Below are 20180 nucleotides of genomic sequence, written 5' to 3'. Positions count from 1 at the left end.
TTCTGAAGCGGAGATATAAGGCTTTGTTTATTCCGTTGCTAGGGTACTAAGTTTGGTTGCTAGGGAGAAAATTGGCATCCCATAATGATCAACCTTCAAGCCACAAGTAAAACGGTCCAACCCCCGTGTCTCTATGATGTTCTGAAGCGGAGATATAAGGCTTTGTTTATTCCGTTGCTAGGGTACTAAGTTTGGTTGCTAGGGAGAAAAATGGCATCCCATAATGATCAACCTTCAAGCCACAAGTAAAACGGTCCAACCCCCGTGTCTCTATGATGTTCTGAAGCGGAGATATAAGGCTTTGTTTATTCCGTTGCTAGGGTACTAAGTTTGGTTGCTAGGGAGAAAAATGGCATCCCATAATGATCAACCTTCAAGCCACAAGTAAAACGGTCCAACCCCCGTGTCTCTATGATGTTCTGAAGCGGAGATATAAGGCTTTGTTTATTCCGTTGCTAGGGTACTAAGTTTGGTTGCTAGGGAGAAAAATGGCATCCCATAATGATCAACCTTCAAGCCACAAGTAAAACGGTCCAACCCCCATGTCTCTACGACACTCTAAAGTAAAGATATTCCATCTGGGATGCTTTTATTCCCTTATATGGGCATGTTTCCTGCCCCATTATAAGTCAATGGGAAATTTTGGGGGCCTCTTACACCCCAGGGGTATAGCTTACACCCCATTGTGATGTATGTTCTTACAGAGCCTGTCAGCCACCTTAAATGTGGTAAGCCAAAAGTTTATACAAGTTTCTCACTCACAGCTATGACCCGTCAAAGTTTGTCTCAATGTTAAGTCGATGGAAATTTTGGGGTGTTCGAGACCCCCGTTTAGGAATTCGGAAGGTCCCATCAGTTAGAAAAGATATAGCACACTAAGTCAGACCAGTCTGACGGTCTGTGGAAAATTTGGTGCATGTAGCTTGAAAGCTCTAGGACGAGTTAGTGTCAGAAATTTTGGGGGGAGAAAAAGAATAATAACTAGATAGAAAAGTTTGTTGACAAACTTTATGTTGGCTTGACAAAGCGTAGCCTGTACGTTTAAAACGGTTTGACAGAAGTTAAGTTTAGTAGGCTATCTGGCTGTTAGTATGTTTAAGTATGAAGCTAGCCTGATTTAACATGAAGCTAGCATGATTAGCCTGAAGCTAGCATGAAGCTAACATGATTAGCATGAAGCTAGCATCAAGTAAGCATGATTAGCATGAAGCTAGCATGATGCTAACATGAAATAGCATGAAGCTAGCATGATGCTAACATGAATTAGCATGAAGCTAGCATGATGCTAACATGAATTAGCATGAAGCTATCATGATGCTAACATGAATTAGCATGAAGCTAGCATGATGCTAACATGAATTAGCATGAAGCTAGCATGATGCTAACATGAATTAACATGAAGCTAGCATGATGCTAACATGAATTAGCATGAAGCTAGCATGATGCTAACATGAATTAGCATGAAGCTAGCATGATGCTAACATGAATTAGCATGAAGCTAACATGATGCTAACATGAATTAGCATGAAGCTAGCATGATGCTAACATGAATTAGCATGAAGCTAGCATGATGCTAACATGAATTAGCATGAAGCTAGCATGATGCTAACATGAATAAGCATGAAGCTGGCATGATGCTAACATGAATTAGCATGAAGCTAGCATGATGCTAACATGAATTAGCATGAAGCTAGCATGATGCTAACATGAATTAGCATGAAGCTAACATGATGCTAACATGAATTAGCATGAAGCTAGCATGATGCTAACATGAATTAGCATTGTGCTAACATGAATTAGCATGAAGCTAGCATGATGCTAACATGGATTAGCATGAAGCTAACATGAATTAGCATGAAGCTAGTACGACGCTAACATGAATTAGCATGAAGCTAGCACGACGCTAACATGAATTAGCATGAAGCTAGCACGACATTAACATGAATTAGCATGAAGCTAGCATGACGCTAACATGAATTAGCATGAAGCTAGCACGACGCCAACATGAATTAACATGAAGCTAGCACGACGCTAACATGAATTAGCATGAAGCTAACATGACGCTAAAATTAATTAGCATGAAGCTAGCATGATGCTAACATTAATTAGCATGAAGCTAACATGATGCTAACATTAATTAGCATGAAGTTAGCATGATGCTAACATTATTAGCATGAAGCTAGCATGATGCTAACATTAATTAGCATGAAGCTAGCATGATGCTAACATGATTTACCATGAAGTTAGCAAGATTTATTATGAAATTAGCATAAAGCTAGCATGAAACTAGCATGAAGCTAGTATGACTTAGCATGAAGCTAGCATGAAGCTAACATGAGCAAAAGACCCAACCCCTGTGTCTCTATGATGTTCGGATCCAGAGATATAAGGCTTTGTTTATTATGTTGCTAGGGTGCTTATATTTGGTTGCTAGGGGCGTGGCTTAATAGCTCAATAAGAATCCTAAGAGACTGATTGGATGCCTTAGTAAAATAAGCCCACCCCCATGTCTCTATGACACTGTGCTGCAAAGATATCCATCTGGGCTTTTTATAATGGTAGTCTATGGGAGATGTTGCTAGGGTACCCAAAATTGTTGCTAGGGGCGTGGCTTAATAGCTCTGGGGTGATCCTAAGAGACTGATTGGATGCTTGAGTAAAATGAGCCCACCCCCATGTCTCTAAGACACTCTAAAGTGAAGATATTCCATCTGGGACGCTTTTATTCCCTTTTATGGGCATGTTTCCTGCCCCATTATAAGTCAATGGGAAATTTTGGGGGCCTCTTACACCCCAGGGGTACAGCTTACACCCCATTGTGAGGTATGTTCTTACACAGCCTGTCAGCCTCCTTAAATGTGGTAAGCCACAAGTTTCTACAAGTTTCTCACTCGCAGCTATGACCCGTCAAAGTTTGTCCAATGTTAAGTCAATGGGACTTTCGGAATTTTGATGTCCCGTTTTAGGAATTCTATAAGTCGGATCCCTTTGAAAAGATATAGCCCGCTTCGTCAGACCAGTTTGAATGTCCGTGGAAAATTTGGTGAATGTAGCTTGAAAGCTGTAGGACGAGTTAGCTGCAGAAAAATAGTCTCAGAAGAATAATAATAACTAGATAGGTACATTTCCTGAAGAAAATGTGAGTGGTGCTTGCCGTGGCAAAATTCTGGGGACCATATATGATTATACTCCAAGCCCAGGGGCGGATCTACCGGGGTGGCACGGGGTGGCAGTTGCCACCCTAAATAAAAGCATTGCCACCCCATATGCCACCCCAGCGCGGGTATCCTAATATATATAATTTATACCCGAGTAGGCTCTTTTAACCAGAAAGGCAATGTAGTTTTTCTCTGCGTGTGTTTAGGGGTGGGAGACCCATATCTGACGATGATTGGTGTGTGTGTCTTAGACGGGGTGGGACAACCACATAGCTGATGGTGATTGGCTTAATTTCCATCGTTAGCCAACCAGAGGCAGCAGAGTTCACACACAAGCATGCAGTCAGTCCGAGCAGAAAGTCTTTTACAGTGTAAAAAAAAGTCCGCGCAGATTTGCCAACTGTGTGACTTTGTCGCTAGATTAAGAAACTTTTTAGACCCCTTTAGCGACTTTATTAAAAAAGCGACTAGGACAAATCTAGCGATCTTTTCTGGCGTGGTTGGAGACGTTTGGAAACTGCGGTGAAAGGATGCATCGCCCCATCCAAGGCACTCACATGCAGCCCGGTTCTCACGCTGCAGTCCATCCCTTCCGAGTCGCACAAACCCGCAACAACAGAGCGATGACAAGTACAACGATCTCAAAACAAAGGTAGCGGACGCAAGCACAAAGTATAAAAAGCACAAACGTTACTTTTCCATCGTTGAGGTTAAAGGCAAAAATGTTTATGAACGTGCAACTTATGCCCATGAAGAAAGAGTCTCTTCACGTCTGTAGCGAGGAATTCTGATCTAATAAACCACCTCACATCATCACATGCTGCCAAAACAAATTCTCTTTAGTGTCTTAAAGTGATTAAGTTGAGCATCACATCAGCAAATCAGAGTACTGAATACGGTCATATTTTACAGATAAATGTTGCATCAGGATAAAAATACAAAAATTAAACTGTTGATTGCCTGAGGTAGTTGCTTGGTAGTTAAAACAACTGAACTGCAGGTTTGTGTTAGCAGTAAATATCTTTTAAGCAGTTCTTTCTAGAGTTAGCCCGTCATGTCTTATTAGCTACTGCAGCAATCAAAATATTCCATACGTGCATATGAAATCGCTTGTTATGATATTGCCTAATGTTTTTGTTTGTCTTCATTAAGGAGACAAAACTATTCAGTGTTGTGTATGTTTAGAAAGCTTGAAAGACAAAACTCAATGCTGCATTTTCCGGGATACTATGAAAAGAAAGGCTGATATCCATTTTTCTAACCTAAAAGAATAGAAAAATCAAATACTATGGGAGTGGAAGGGACAAATAAAACAGAAAAATATGTTGTGGAAGGGAAAGGAATAGATGAAGTCATGAAAGAAAGAAACATATGGATGGCAAAGAGCTAAAAAGAAGTGAAAAGACATAAATCCATCATCAAGTGAGTGAAAGGATTAAAGAAGAGGGTTATGAGATGTGTGCCTTTCAAATATGTTTAACATTAATATAAACTAGGCAAACCTATTTTATTTATATAACAGTCTTTATACCATTTTGTTCAACTTTGCCCATCATGGTTACAGTCAGTGTTTTTAGATATTGGTAAGCGGTATGTATTAACTTAGTATTAAGACAAAGGGTGCTACAGTAGAGATGCTAAAGGTAGCTGCTTGGGTACTTATAGGAACATTTCTTGTTGCATTTTTTTATGTTATAAAAATTTGAGGTCCAGTGTATACACCGAATATAGTATATACAGTATATAATTTCTTGTATCCACGACAACCATGCAAGGACGCTTACTTCATTGCCACCCCTCGTAGTTCTCATGCCACCCCCTTGCCACCCCATAAAAAATTTTCTAGATCCGCCCCTGTCCAAGCCAAAAGTTAAACGATCCAACTCCCGTGTCTGTACGATGTTCTGATGTGGAGATATAAGGCTGTGTTTATCCGGTTGCTAGGGTACTGTATTTGGTTGCTAGGGAAAAATTTGGCATCCCATAATGATTACACTCTGAGTCCTGAGGCATACGGTCCAACCCCCGTGTCTCAACGATGTTCTGATGCAGAGATATAAGGCTTTGTTTATTCGGTTGCTAGGGTACTGTATTTGGTTGCTAGGGAACATTTTGACATCCCATAGTGATTATCCTCCGAGTCATGAGTCAAACGGTCCAACCCCCGTGTCTCTACGATGTTCTGATACGGAGATATAAGGCTTTGTTTACTCTGTTGCTAGGGTACTGTATTTGGTTGCTAGGGAAAAAATTGGCATCCCATAATGATTACACTCTGAGTCACAAGTCAAACGGTCCAACCCCCGTGTCTCTACGATGTTCTGATGCGGAGATATAAGGCTTTGTTTACTCTGTTGCTAGGGTACTGTATTTGGTTGCTAGGGAAAAAATTGGCATCCCATAATGATTACACTCTGAGTCACGAGTCAAACGGTCCAACCCCCATGTCTCTACGATGTTCTGATGCGGAGATATAAGGCTTTGTTTACTCTGTTGCTAGGGTACTGTATTTGGTTGCTAGGGAAAAAATTGGCATCCCATAATGATTACACTCTGAGTCACGAGTCAAACGGTCCAACCCCCATGTCTCTACGATGTTCTGATGCGGAGATATAAGGCTTTGTTTACTCTGTTGCTAGGGTACTGTATTTGGTTGCTAGGGAAAAAATTGGCATCCCATAATGATTACACTCTGAGTCACGAGTCAAACGGTCCAACCCCCATGTCTCTACGATGTTCTGATGCGGAGATATAAGGCTTTGTTTACTCTGTTGCTAGGGTACTGTATTTGGTTGCTAGGGAAAAAATTGGCATCCCATAATGATTACACTCAGAGTCACGAGTCAAACGGTCCAACCCCCGTGTCTCTACGATGTTCTGATGCGGAGATATAAGGCTTTGTTTACTCTGTTGCTAGGGTACTGTATTTGGTTGCTAGGGAAAAAATTGGCATCCCATAATGATTACACTCTGAGTCACGAGTCAAACGCTCCAACCCCTGTGTCTCTACGATGTTCGGATGCTGAGATATAACTGTTTGAATTTTATGTTGCTAGGGTGCTGAAAAGTGGTTGCTAGGGGCGTGGCTTAGTAAGTCTTTAAGGATCCTGGGAAACTGATTGGATGCCTGAGTAAAATGAGCCCACCCCCATGTCTCTATGACACTCAGGTGCAAAGATATCCATCTGGGAATTTTATAATGGCAGTCTATGGGAGATGTTGCTAGGGTGGCCAAAATTGTTGCTAGGGGCGTGGCTTAATAGCTCTGAGATGATCCTGAGAGACTGATTGGATGCCGGAGTGAAATGAGCCCACCCACTTGTCTGTAGGACATTGTAAAGCGAAGATATCCCAGCTGGAACTTTTTTATTTCCTTATATGGGCATGTTTCCTGCCCCATTATAAGTCAATGGGAATTTTTGGGTGCCTCTTACACCCCAGGGGTACAACTTACACCCCATTGTGATCCATATTCTTACAGAGCCTACCACCCTCTTCAAATGTTGTAACCCACATGTTTCTATAAAATCCTCTAGCGGAGCTATGACCTGTCAAAGTTGGGCGCAATGTTAAGTCAATGGGATTTTTCGGGTGGTTTTTTGCCCCCCTTTCAGAAATCCTGCACCCGATCCCTTATAAAAGTCATAGCACACCTCTCCTCAATAATCCGGTCGATTTGAGCCCTCTTTCGTGGGACTACGTTAAACCGTGCGGGACGAGTTACGCGCCGAAAAAGTGTCCAGAAAAAGAATAATAATAATTATAAACTAGATATTAAAGTTTGAAGACAAACTTTATGTTGGCTTGAAAAAGCGTAGCCTGAACGTTTAAAACGGATTGACAGAAGTTTAGTTTAGTAGGTTATCTGGCAGTTAGTATGTTTAAGTATGAAGCTAACATGATTAGCATGAAGCTAGCATGAAGCTAACATGATTAGCATGAAGCTAGCATGATGCTAGCATGATTAGCATGAAGCTAGCATGATGTTAGCATGATTAGCATGAAGCTAGCATGATTAGCTTGAAGCTAGCATGATGCTAGCATGATTAGCATGTTGTTAGCATGATTAGCATGTAGCTAGCATGATGCTAGCATGATTAGCATGTAGCTAGCATGATGTTAGCATGATTAGCATGTAGCTAGCATGATTAGCATGAAGCTAGCACGATGCTAGCATGATTCGCATGAAGCTAGCATGATTAGCATGTAGCTAGCATGATGCTAGCATGATTAGCATGTAGCTAGCATGAAGCTAGCATGATTAGCATGAAGCTAGCATGATGCTAGCATGATTAGCATGAAGCTAGCATGAAGCTAGCATGATGCTAGCATGATTAGCATGAAGCTAGCATGATGCTAGCATGATTAGCATGAAGCTAGCATGATTAGCGTGAAGCTAGCATGATGCTAGCATGATTAGCATGAAGTTAGCATGATGTTAGCATGATAAGCATGAAGCTAGCATGATGCTAGCATGATTAGCATGAAGCTACCATGATGGTAGCATGAAGCTAGCATGATTAACATGATGTTAGCATGATTAGCATGAAGCTAGCATGATTAGCATGTAGCTAGCATGATGTTAGCATGATTAGCATGTAGCTAGCATGAAGCTAGCATGAAGCTAGCATGATGCTAGCATGATTAGCATGAAGCTAACATGATGCTAGCATGATTAGCATGAAGCTAGCATGATGCTAGCATGATTAGCATGAAGCTAGCAAGAAGCTAGCATGATGCTAGCATGATTAGCATGAAGCTAGCATGATGCTAGCATGATTAGCATGAAGCTAGCATGATGCTAGCATGATTAGCATGAAGCTAGCATGATGTTAACATGATTAGCATGAAGTTAGCATGATGCTAGCATGATAAGAATGAAGCTAGCATGATGTTAGCATGATTAGCATGAAGCTACCATGATGCTAGCATGAAGCTAGCATGATTAACATGATGGTAGCATGATTAGCATGAAGCTAGCATGATTAGCATGTAGCTAGCATGATGCTAGCATGATTAGCATGTAGCTAGCATGAAGCTAGCATGATTAGCATGAAGCTAGCATGATGCTAGCATGATTAGCATGAAGCTAGCATGATGCTAGCATGATTAGCATGAAGCTAGCATGATGCTAGCATGATTAGCATGAAGCTATCATGATGTGAGCATGATTAGCATGAAGTTAGCATGATGCTAGCATGATAAGCATGAAGCTAGCATGATGCTAGCATGATTAGCATGAAGCTACCATGATGCTAGCATGAAGCTAGCATGATTAGCATGATGTTAGCATGATTAGCATGAAGCTAGCATGATTAGTATGTAGCTAGCATGATGCTAGCATGATTAGCATGAAGCTAGCATGATGCTAGCATGATTAGCATGAAGCTAGCATGATGCTAGCATGATTAGCATGAAGCTAGCATGAAGCTAGCTTGATGCTAACATGATTAGCATGAAGCTAGCATGATGCTAGCATGATTAGCATGAAGCTAACATGATGCTAGCATGATTAGCATGATGCTAGCATGATTAGCATGAAGCTAGCATGATGCTAGCATGATTAGCATGAAGCTAGCATGATTAGCATGAAGCTAGCATGATGCTAGCATGATTAGCATGAAGCTAGCATAAAGCTAGCATGATTAGCATGAAACTAGCATGATTCTAGCATGATTAGCATGAAGCTAGCATGATGTTAGCATGATTAGCATGAAGCTAGCATGATGCTAGCATGATAAGCATGAAGCTAGCATGAAACTAGCAAGATTAGCATGAAGCTAGCATGAAGCTAGCACGAGGCTTGCATGATTAACATGAAGTTAGCATGAGAATAGCATGATTAGCATGAAGCTAGCATGATTTAACGTGAAGCTAGCATGATTAGCATGATGCTAGCATGATTAGCATTAAGCTAGCACTATTTAGCGTGCAGCTAACAAGATTTAACATGAAGTTAGCATGATTTAGCATGAAGTTAGCAAGATTTATTATGAAATTAGCATAAAGCTAGCATGAAACTAGCATGAAGCTAGTATGACTTAGCATGGAGCTAGCATGAAGCTAACATGACCCAAAGACCCAACCCCCATGTCTCTATGATGTTTAGATCCAGAGATATAAGGCTTTGTTTATTATGTTGCTAGGGTGCTCAAATTGGTTGCTAGGGGCGTGGTTTAATACCTCAGTAGGAATCCTAAGAGACTGATTGGATGCCTGAGTAAAATGAGCCCACCCCTATGTCTCTATGACACTCTGGTGTAAAGATATCCATCTGGGCTTTTTATAATGGTAGTCTATGGGAGATGTTGCTAGGGTACCCAAAATTGTTGCTAGGGGCGTGGCTTAATAGCTCTGGGGCGATCCTAAGAGACTGATTGGATGACTGAGTAAAATGAGCCCACCCCCATGTCTCTACGACACTCTAAAGTGAAGATATTCCATCTGGGACGCTTTTACTCCCTTATATGGGCATGTTTCCTGCCCCATTATAAGTCAATGGGAAATTTTGGGGGCCTCTTACACCCCAGGGGTACAGCTTACACCTTAATGTGATGTATGTTCTTACAGAGCCTGTCAGCCTCCTTAAATGTGGTAAGCCACAAGTTTCTACAAGTTTCTCACTCGCAGCTATGGCCCGTCAAAGTTTGTCTCCATGTTAAGTAAATGGGAAATTTGGGGTGTTTGAGCGCCCCGTTTAGGAATTCGGAAGGTCCCATCAGTTAGAAAAGATATAGCACACTAAGTCAGACCAGTCTGAAGGTCCGTGGAAAATTTGGTGCATGTAGCTTGAAAGCTCTAGGACGAGTTAGTGTCCGAAATTTTGGGGTGCTAAGAATAATAATAATAACTAGATATTAAAGTTTGAGGACAAACTTTATGTTGGCTTGAAAAAGCATAGCCTGAACATTTAAAATGGTTTGACAGAAGTTTATTTTAGTAGGCTATCTGGCTGTTAGCATGATTAGCATGAAGTTAGCATGATTAGCATGAAGCTAGCATGATTAGCATGAAGCTAGCATGATGTTAGCATGATCAGTATGAAGCTAGCATGAAGCTAACATGATTAGCATGAAGCTAACATGATTAGCATGAAGCTAGCATGATGCTAGCATGATTAGCATGAAGCTAGCATGAAGCTAACATGATTAGCATGAAGCTAGAATGAAGCTAACATTTATTCCGTTGCTAGGGTACTAAGTTTGGTTGCTAGGGAGAAAATTGGCATCCCATAATGATCAACCTTCAAGCCACAAGTAAAACGGTCCAACCCCCGTGTCTCTATGATGTTCTGAAGCGGAGATATAAGGCTTTGTTTATTCCGTTGCTAGGGTACTAAGTTTGGTTGCTAGGGAGAAAATTGGCATCCCATAATGATCAACCTTCAAGCCACAAGTAAAACGGTCCAACCCCCGTGTCTCTATGATGTTCTGAAGCGGAGATATAAGGCTTTGTTTATTCCGTTGCTAGGGTACTAAGTTTGGTTGCTAGGGAGAAAATTGGCATCCCATAATGATCAACCTTCAAGCCACAAGTAAAACGGTCAAACCCCCGTGTCTCTAAGATGTTCTGAAGCGGAGAAATAAGGCTTTGTTTATTCCGTTGCTAGGGTACTAAGTTTGGTTGCTAGGGAGAAAAATGGCATCCCATAATGATCAACCTTCAAGCCACAAGTAAAACGGTCCAACTCCCGTGTCTCTATGATGTTCTGAAGCGGAGATATAAGGCTTTGTTTATTCCGTTGCTAGGGTACTAAGTTTGGTTGCTAGGGAGGAAATTGGCATCCCATAATAATCAACCTTCAAGCCACAAGTAAAACGGTCCAACCCCCGTGTCTCTAAGATGTTCTGAAGCGGAGAAATAAGACTTTGTTTATTCCGTTGCTAGGGTACTAAGTTTGGTTGCTAGGGAGAAAAATGGCACCCCATAATGATCAACCTTCAAGCCACAAGTAAAACGGTCCAACCCCCGTGTCTCTATGATGTTCTGAAGCGGAGATATAAGGCTTTGTTTATTCCGTTGCTAGGGTACTAACTTTGGTTGCTAGGGAGGAAATTGGCATCCCATAATAATCAACGTTCAAGCCACAAGTAAAACGGTCCAACCCCCGTGTCTCTAAGATGTTCTGAAGCGGAGAAATAAGGCTTTGTTTATTCCGTTGCTAGGGTACTAAGTTTGGTTGCTAGGGAGAAAAATGGCATCCCATAATGATCAACCTTCAAGCCACAAGTAAAACGGTCCAACCCCCGTGTCTCTATGATGTTCTGAAGCGGAGATATAAGGCTTTGTTTATTCCGTTGCTAGGGTACTAAGTTTGGTTGCTAGGGAGGAAATTGGCATCCCATAATAATCAACCTTCAAGCCACAAGTAAAACGGTCCAACCCCCGTGTCTCTAAGATGTTCTGAAGCGGAGAAATAAGACTTTGTTTATTCCGTTGCTAGGGTACTAAGTTTGGTTGCTAGGGAGAAAAATGGCATCCCATAATGATCAACCTTCAAGCCACAAGTAAAACGGTCCAACCCCCGTGTCTCTATGATGTTCTGAAGCGGAGATATAAGGCTTTGTTTATTCCGTTGCTAGGGTACTAAGTTTGGTTGCTAGGGAGAAAAATGGCATCCCATAATGATCAACCTTCAAGCCACAAGTAAAACGGTCCAACCCCCGTGTCTCTATGATGTTCTGAAGCGGAGATATAAGGCTTTGTTTATTCCGTTGCTAGGGTACTAAGTTTGGTTGCTAGGGAGGAAATTGGCATCCCATAATGATCAACCTTCAAGCCACAAGTAAAACGGTCCAACCCCCGTGTCTCTAAGATGTTCTGAAGCGGAGAAATAAGGCTTTGTTTATTCCGTTGCTAGGGTACTAAGTTTGGTTGCTAGGGAGAAAAATGGCATCCCATAATGATCAACCTTCAAGCCACAAGTAAAACGGTCCAACCCCCGTGTCTCTATGATGTTCTGAAGCGGAGAAATAAGACTTTGTTTATTCCGTTGCTAGGGTACTAAGTTTGGTTGCTAGGGAGAAAAATGGCATCCCATAATGATCAACCTTCAAGCCACAAGTAAAACGGTCCAACCCCCGTGTCTCTATGATGTTCTGAAGCGGAGATATAAGGCTTTGTTTATTCCGTTGCTAGGGTACTAAGTTTGGTTGCTAGGGAGGAAATTGGCATCCCATAATGATCAACCTTCAAGCCACAAGTAAAACGGTCCAACCCCCGTGTCTCTAAGATGTTCTGAAGCGGAGAAATAAGGCTTTGTTTATTCCGTTGCTAGGGTACTAAGTTTGGTTGCTAGGGAGAAAAATGGCATCCCATAATGATCAACCTTCAAGCCACAAGTAAAACGGTCCAACCCCCATGTCTCTACGACACTCTAAAGTGAAGATATTCCATCTGGGACGCTTTTATTCCCTTTTATGGGCATGTTTCCTGCCCCATTATAAGTCAATGGGAAATTTTGGGGGCCTCTTACACCCCAGGGGTACAGCTTACACCCCATTGTTAGGGATGTTCTTACACAGCCTGTCAGCCTCCTTAAATGTGGTAAGCCACAAGTTTCTACAAGTTTCTCACTCGCAGCTATGACCCATCAAAGTTTGTCTCAATGTTAAGTCAATGGAAATTTTGGGGTGTTCGAGCCCCCCGTTTAGGAATTCGGAAGGTCCCATCAGTTAGAAAAGATATAGCACACTAAGTCAGACCAGTCTGAAGGTCCGTGGAAAATTTGGTGCATGTACCTTGAAAGCTCTAGGACGAGTTAGTGTCAGAAATTTTGGGGGGATAAGAAAGAATAATAACTAGATAGTAAAGTTTGAAGACAAACTTTATGTTGGCTTGAGAAAGCGTAGCCTGAACGTTTAAAACGGTTTGACATAAGTTTAGTTTAGTAGGCTATCTGGCTGTTAGTATGTAGGTATGAAGTATGAAGGTAGCATGATTTACCATGAAGCTAGCATGATGTTAGCATGATTAGCATGAAGCTAGCATGATGTTAGCATGATTAGCATGAAGCTAGCATGATGGTAGCATGATTAGCATGAAGTTAGCATGATTAGCATGAAGCTAGCATGATTAGCATGAAGTTAGCATGATTAGCATGAAGCTAGCATGATGCTAATCATGATGCTAGCATGATTAGCATGAAGCTAGCATGATGCTAACATGATTAGCATGAAGCTAGCATGATGCTAGCATGATTAGCATGAAGCTAGCATGATGCTAGCATGATTAGCATGAAGCTAGCATGATGCTAGCATGATTAGCATGAAGCTAGCATGAAGCTAGCATGATGCTAGCATGATTAGCATGATGCTAACATGATTAGCATGAAGCTAACATGATGCTAGCATGATTAGCATGAAGCTAGCATGATGTTAGCATGATTAGCATGAAGCTAACATGATGCTAGCATGATTAGCATGAAGCTAGCATGATGCTAACATGATTAGCATGAAGCTAGCATGATGCTAGCATGATTAGCATGAAGCTAGCATGATGCTAGCATGATTAGCATGAAGCTAGCATGAAGCTAGCATGATTAGCATGAAGTTAGCATGAAGCTAGCATGATGCTAGCATGATTAGCATGATGCTAGCATGATTAGCATGAAGCTAGCATGATGTTAGCATGATTAGCATGAAGCTAGCATGAAGTTAGCATGATTAGCATGAAGCTAGCATGAAGTTAGCATGATTAGCATGAAGCTAGCATGATTAGCATGAAGCTAGCATGAAGCTAGCATGATTAGCAGGAAGCTAGCATGAAGCTAACATGTATTGCGTTGCTAGGGTACTAAGTTTGGTTGCTAGGGAGAAAATTGGCATCCCATAATGATCACCCTTCAAGCCACAAGTAAAACGGTCCAACCCCCGTGTCTCTACAATGTTCTGATGCGGAGATATAAGGCTTTGTTTATTCCGTTACTAGGGTACTAAGTTTGGTTGCTAGGGAGAAAATTGGCATCCCATAATGATCACACTTCAAGCCACAAGTAAAACGGTCCAACCCCAGTGTCTCTACAATTTTCTGATGCAGAGATATGAGGCTTTGTTTATTCCGTTGCTAGGGTACTAAGTTTGGTTGCTAGGGAGAAAATTGGCATCCCATAATGATCACACTTCAAGCCACAAGTAAAACGGTCCAACCCCCTTGTCTCTATGATGTTCTGAAGCGGAGATATAAGGCTTTGTTTATTCCGTTGCTAGGGTACTAAGTTTGGTTGCTAGGGAGAAAATTGGCATCCCATAATGATCAACCTTCAAGCCACAAGAAAAACGGTCCAACCCCCGTGTCTCTATGATGTTCTGAAGCGGAGATATAAGGCTTTGTTTATTCCGTTGCTAGGGTACTAAGTTTGGTTGCTAGGGAGAAAATTGGCATCCCATAATGATCAACCTTCAAGCCACAAGTAAAACGGTCCAACCCCCGTGTCTCTACAATGTTCTGATGCTGAGATATAAGGCTTTGTTTATTCTGTTGCTAGGGTACTAAGTTTGGTTGCTAGGGAGAAAATTGGCATCCCATAATGATCAACCTTCAAGCCACAAGTAAAACGGTCCAACCCCCTTGTCTCTATGATGTTCTGAAGCGGAGATATAAGGCTTTGTTTATTCCGTTGCTAGGGTACTAAGTTTGGTTGCTAGGGAGAAAATTGGCATCCCATAATGATCAACCTTCAAGCCACAAGTAAAACGGTCCAACCCCCGTGTCTCTAAGATGTTCTGAAGCGGAGAAATAAGGCTTTGTTTATTCCGTTGCTAGGGTACTAAGTTTGGTTGCTAGGGTACTAAGTTTGGTTGCTAGGGAGAAAAATGGCATCCCATAATGATCAACCTTCAAGCCACAAGTAAAACGGTCCAACCCCCATGTCTCTACGACACTCTAAAGTGAAGATATTCCATCTGGGACGCTTTTATTCCTTTATATGGGCATGTTTCCTGCCCAATTATAAGTCAATGGGAAATTTTGGGGGCCTCTTACACCCCAGGGGTACAGCTTACACCCCATTGTGATGTATGTTCTTACAGAGCCTGTCAGCCTCCTTAAATGTGGTAACCCACAAGTTTCTACAAGTTTCTCACTCGCAGCTATGACTCGTCAAAGTTTGTCTCAATGTTAAGTCAATGGAAATTTTGGGGTGTTTGAGCCCCCCGTTTAGGAATTCGGAAGGTCCCATCAGTTAGAAAAGTCATAGCATAAATCTACGGACCAGTCTTAAAAGTTTTGTAAAGTTTTGTGGGTGTAGCTTGAAAGCTCTAGGAGGAGTTACAGTCAGAAAAAGTAGGGATCAGAAGAAGAATAATAACTAGATAGGTACATTTCCTGAAGAAAATGTGAAGTGGTGCTTGCCGTGGCAAATTTCGGGGGACAATATATGATTATACTCCAAGCCAAAAGTAAAACAATTCAGTCCACATGTCTCTACGATATTCTGATGTGAAGATATAAGGCTTTGTTTATTCGGTTGCTAGGGTACTGTATTTGGTTGCTAGGGAGAAAATTGGCATCCACTAGTGATTACACTCCGAGTCACGAGTCAAACGGTCAAACCCCCGTGTCTCTACGATGTTCTGATGCGGAGATATAAGGCTTTGTTTACTCTGTTGCTAGGGTACTGTATTTGGTTGCTAGGGAAAAAATTGGCATCCACTAGTGATTACCCTCCGAGTCATGAGTCAAACGGTCCAACCCCTGTGTCTCTACGATGTTCTGATGCGGAGATATAAGGCTTTGTTTACTCTGTTGCTAGGGTACTGTATTTGGTTGCTAAGGAAAAAAATGGCATCCACTAGTGATTACCCTCCGAGTCACGAGTCAAACGATCCAACCCCCGTGTCTCTACGATGTTCTGATGCGGAGATATAAGGCTTTGTTTACTCTGTTGCTAGGGTACTGTATTTGGTTGCTAGGGAAAAAAATGGCATCCACTAGTGATTACCCTCCGAGTCACGAGTCAAACGGTCCAAACCCCATGTCTCTACGATGTTCTGATGCGGAGATATAAGGCTTTGTTTACTCTGTTGCTAGGGTACTGTATTTGGTTGCTAGGGAAAAAAATGGCATCCACTAGTGATTACCCTCCGAGTCATGAGTCAAACGGTCCAACCCCCATGTCTCTACGATGTTCTGATGCGGAGATATAAGGCTTTGTTTACTCTGTTGCTAGGGTACTGTATTTGGTTGCTAGGGAAAAAATTGGCATCCCATAATGATTACACTCTGAGTCACGAGTCAAACGGTCCAACCCCCGTGTCTCTACGATGTTCTGATGCGGAGATATAAGGCTTGTTTACTCTGTTGCTAGGGTACTGTATTTGGTTGCTAGGGAAAAAAATGGCATCCCATAATGATTACACTTTGAGTCACGAGTTAAACGGTCCAACCCCCGTGTCTCTACGATGTTCTGATACGGAGATATAACTGTTTGAATTTTATGTTGCTAGGGTGCTCAAAACTGGTTGCTAGGGGCGTGGCTTAATACCTCAATAAGGATCCTGAGAGACTGATTGGATGCCTGAGTAAAATGAGCCCACCCCCATGTCTCTGTGACACTGTGGTGCAAAGATATCCATCTGGGCATTTTATAAATGGCAGTCTATGGGATAGGTTGCTAGGGTGCCCAAAATGGTTGCTAGGGTAAACTTACACCCCATTGTGGGGGACGTCCTGACAGAGTCTAGCACCCTCTTTAATTTTAGCAACCCACATGTTTCTACGAAATCCTCGCTCGTACCTATGACCCGTCAAAGTATTTGCAATGTTAAGTCTATGGGATTTTCGCCCCATTGACTTTTCATTGGGGCACTTTTGGGCGCCTCTTACACCCCAGGGGTACAACTTACACCCCATTGTGATATATGTTCTTACAGAGTCTACCACCCTCTCCAAATGTTGTAACCTACATGTTTCTACAAAATCCTCGAGCGGAGCTATGACTCGTCAAAGTTGGGCTCAATGTTAAGTCAATGGGATTTTTCGGGTGGTTTTTCGCCCCCCTTTCGAAAATCCTGCACCCGATCGCTTATAAAAGTCATAGCAGTCGTGTCCTTAATAAGCCCGTCGATTTGAGCCCTCTTTCATGGGTCTACGACAAACCGTGCGGGACGAGTTAGGTGCCGAAAAAACGTGCAGATGTAAGAATAAAATATAATAATAATAATAATATCCCTGAGGAATAGTAATAGTGATGCCTTGCATAAATGCAAGCACCACTAATAATAAGTTTAAATGCAATATCAGTATGTTGGCTTTGTCAAGCCAACATAATAAGTTTAAAAGCAATAACAATATATTGGCTTTTTCAAAGCCAACATAATAATAAGTTTAAGTGCAACAACAGTATGTTGGCTTTCTCAAGCCAACATAATAATAATAATAATAATAAGTTTAAGTGCAACAACAGTATGTTGGCTTTCTCAAGCCAACATAATAAGCGATACTTGTGTTGGCTTTTGTGATGCGCCCGTGCGCGTCCAGAAATGCATGTGCGCGTAAGTGAATGAGGAAGATAGTTCCGTGGTTTTGTTGTCATGTGACGGATTACTTGAAGTTGTCTGTTACGTGGTTCGTTCCTTGCATTATTCCGTTGACCGGATGTTATTCTACTAAGGGTAACGAGTGGTATTTGCAAACTATGTCACTTAAGAAGTGCTAAATAAGCCATCAAACAATAAGAAATGTGCAGAGCAGGAACTTTACGACTTCTCATGCCGCCATCTTCCCGGAAGTCAACCGACCTTTAGATTGAGTTTTAGTGTGTTGTTTTGAATCATCTGATGCCTTTTTTTGTCTGAGGCCATTTTGTCTGATGCTTTGTTGTGCGAGACCTGATGGCTGATGCCTTTTAGTATAATGCGGTTTCATCCAATGCCGTTTAGTCTGAGTCATTTTGCCCGACGTCTGACTGATTGAGACCTGCAGGGCTTAATGCTCAATTCCGATTTTTTTTTATTCGATTTTTTTGCAAGGCCGTTCACATTTCCAATTAAATGCGACCTTTTGTGATCTCCTGTGTGAACGTGAAATGACCCAGAAGTGACCCGCATGCGCAGAAGAGTACTCAACGGTCAACGACGTCACTTGTTGTTTGCGGAAGTAGCTAACGTTCCTGCCTACTTCAATGCAGAATTATGACGTTTGTAGCGTATCAATGACGTACGGGTCGGATACATGTGGCCTGGCCGTTCAGACGTAGGTCGCATTTCAAAAGATCGGATACATATCGGATTCAGGACCACATACCCAAGTGGCCTGGGTCACATTTGATCGGAATTGGGTCGTTTCAGCCTTGCAGTGTGAACCAAGCCTTTTATTTAGAGGCTGATGCAAGACTTTAGTCCTGACCATGTTTGCTGAAAACTGATGCCTTTCAGTCTGAGGCACTGATGCCATTGTATCTTGATGTCTGAGTACTTACGCCGAAGTCTAAGAATGTCTTAAAATGCACACTGTACACATGACTATCTTTCAATAACATAAAAACTGTTATAACACAACTAAGAATACAGCATACAACACACAATATTAAGACTTATGTGTCTAAACTTTTCAACTGGTTAGTTTGTGTAATTGTTTATAAATATTGACTATGCAATATCTTTTTGTGAAATAGTATTTTGCACATTCCACAAGCATAAACTTTTGACCTTAACTGTATACAAATACGATATACATTATCATTTTAATATGTTAAACTGCTATTAACTGTTTTCCTGCCAAAAGTTGCCACTTAGCACCAGCAATTCTTTACTATTTTGACAAAAGTTAAATGCCTTCCAGAAAAAAAATATTATTTTAATATATAAACATACAATATATCAAATGAAAGAACAGGCCCCCTGCTTAAAAAAAAAGTTTCATCCTATCTTCATTTGTTCTCTTTTATTTTATAAGTTGGTTAAGAGCACCACCTAGTGAACAATAATGGAAATATGGATTGCCGTAAAAAACTTGTCATTGGCAGGGAAGCATTTTCTCATAATTGATGAGATAACTCATCAATGGTGGGAAAAGAGTTGAAATAAAACATAAGTTCTTTAATCAGTGCACTCATTTTTAGATTTTCAGATCAATGCAATGCAACATAGCTGTGGATTTTCATTCTTTGTGAATATGCGTGGTCAACATTTGCATGTTAATTTTATTTTAAATTCGTATTTGGAAATATATGTGAGGTTAAATAGTAAAGTTAGCATATAGGTTAATATGAAAGAAATGTTAAAAAATGTTAAAGAATCTGTGTGCATATATTTTATTTGATGTTCTTACTTTTTTCCTAGACAGGGGAGTTCTCTGTTCGATTCCTCCTCAGACTCCCAGTGGATTTTAGCAACATTCCAATCTACCTTCTCAAGGTAGGACCTAAAACTTCTTAATCTTAGGCTTTGATCAATCTTCTTTATCTTCAATTGGTTGGCTATATCTACAACCCCTGGCAAAAAGTATGGAATCATCCCTCTCAGAAGATGTTCATTCAAATGTTTAATTGTTTAGAAAAAAAAAAAAACAAGTACATGTATGCCACAAAAATTTTTTACTCAACAATCCAAACTTCTGGCTGTATAAAACGCTTTAAAAAAAAACAAAGAAAGATAAATATAGTCAATTACAACTGCTTTTACAGATCAAACAGAGGAAAAAAATATGGAATCACACAAATCCGAGGAAAATTATATTCTCCTACATTTTACTCTACATTTTGTGTTAGAAGTTTGGATTGTTGAGTGAAAATTGTTTTGTGGCATATATTTGCTTGTTTTTTTTCTACACAATTAAACATTTGAATGAACATCATCTGAGAGGGGTGATTCCATACTTTTTGCCAGGAGTTGTATATCTTTTGTGTGTGGAGAATTTTTTTCCCCCATAAAATATTGAATGTGAAAGTGCATTAATGAATAGGTTGCTCTTGTGGAAGTGTTCATTTTTCAGATCTTCTCTTTCCTTTTGTGTGTGAAGGCTGCAAGTTGACTAATCAGCAGACTGTCACTTCCAATCAGCTCTGAGCTGTGTTGTATCTGC

At 41.1% G+C, this 20180-nt stretch overlaps 1 protein-coding gene across 2 annotated transcripts in view; it reads left to right on the top strand.

Moving 5' to 3' along the window:
- Nucleotides 1–20180, top strand: part of babam2 (BRISC and BRCA1 A complex member 2) — a 409020-nt gene that overhangs the window by 216940 nt on the left and 171900 nt on the right. For both annotated transcript variants that reach the window (XM_065288707.2, XM_065288706.2), the window contains one exon: nucleotides 19439–19513. In XM_065288707.2, the coding sequence (XP_065144779.1) occupies nucleotides 19439–19513 (75 nt within the window). The remainder of the gene's footprint in view (nucleotides 1–19438; nucleotides 19514–20180) is intronic.

The sequence above is a fragment of the Paramisgurnus dabryanus genome, chromosome 17, assembly GCF_030506205.2.
Source record: "Paramisgurnus dabryanus chromosome 17, PD_genome_1.1, whole genome shotgun sequence".
Taxonomy (NCBI): domain Eukaryota; kingdom Metazoa; phylum Chordata; class Actinopteri; order Cypriniformes; family Cobitidae; genus Paramisgurnus; species Paramisgurnus dabryanus.
This window is presented reverse-complemented; position numbering and strand designations above follow the sequence as displayed.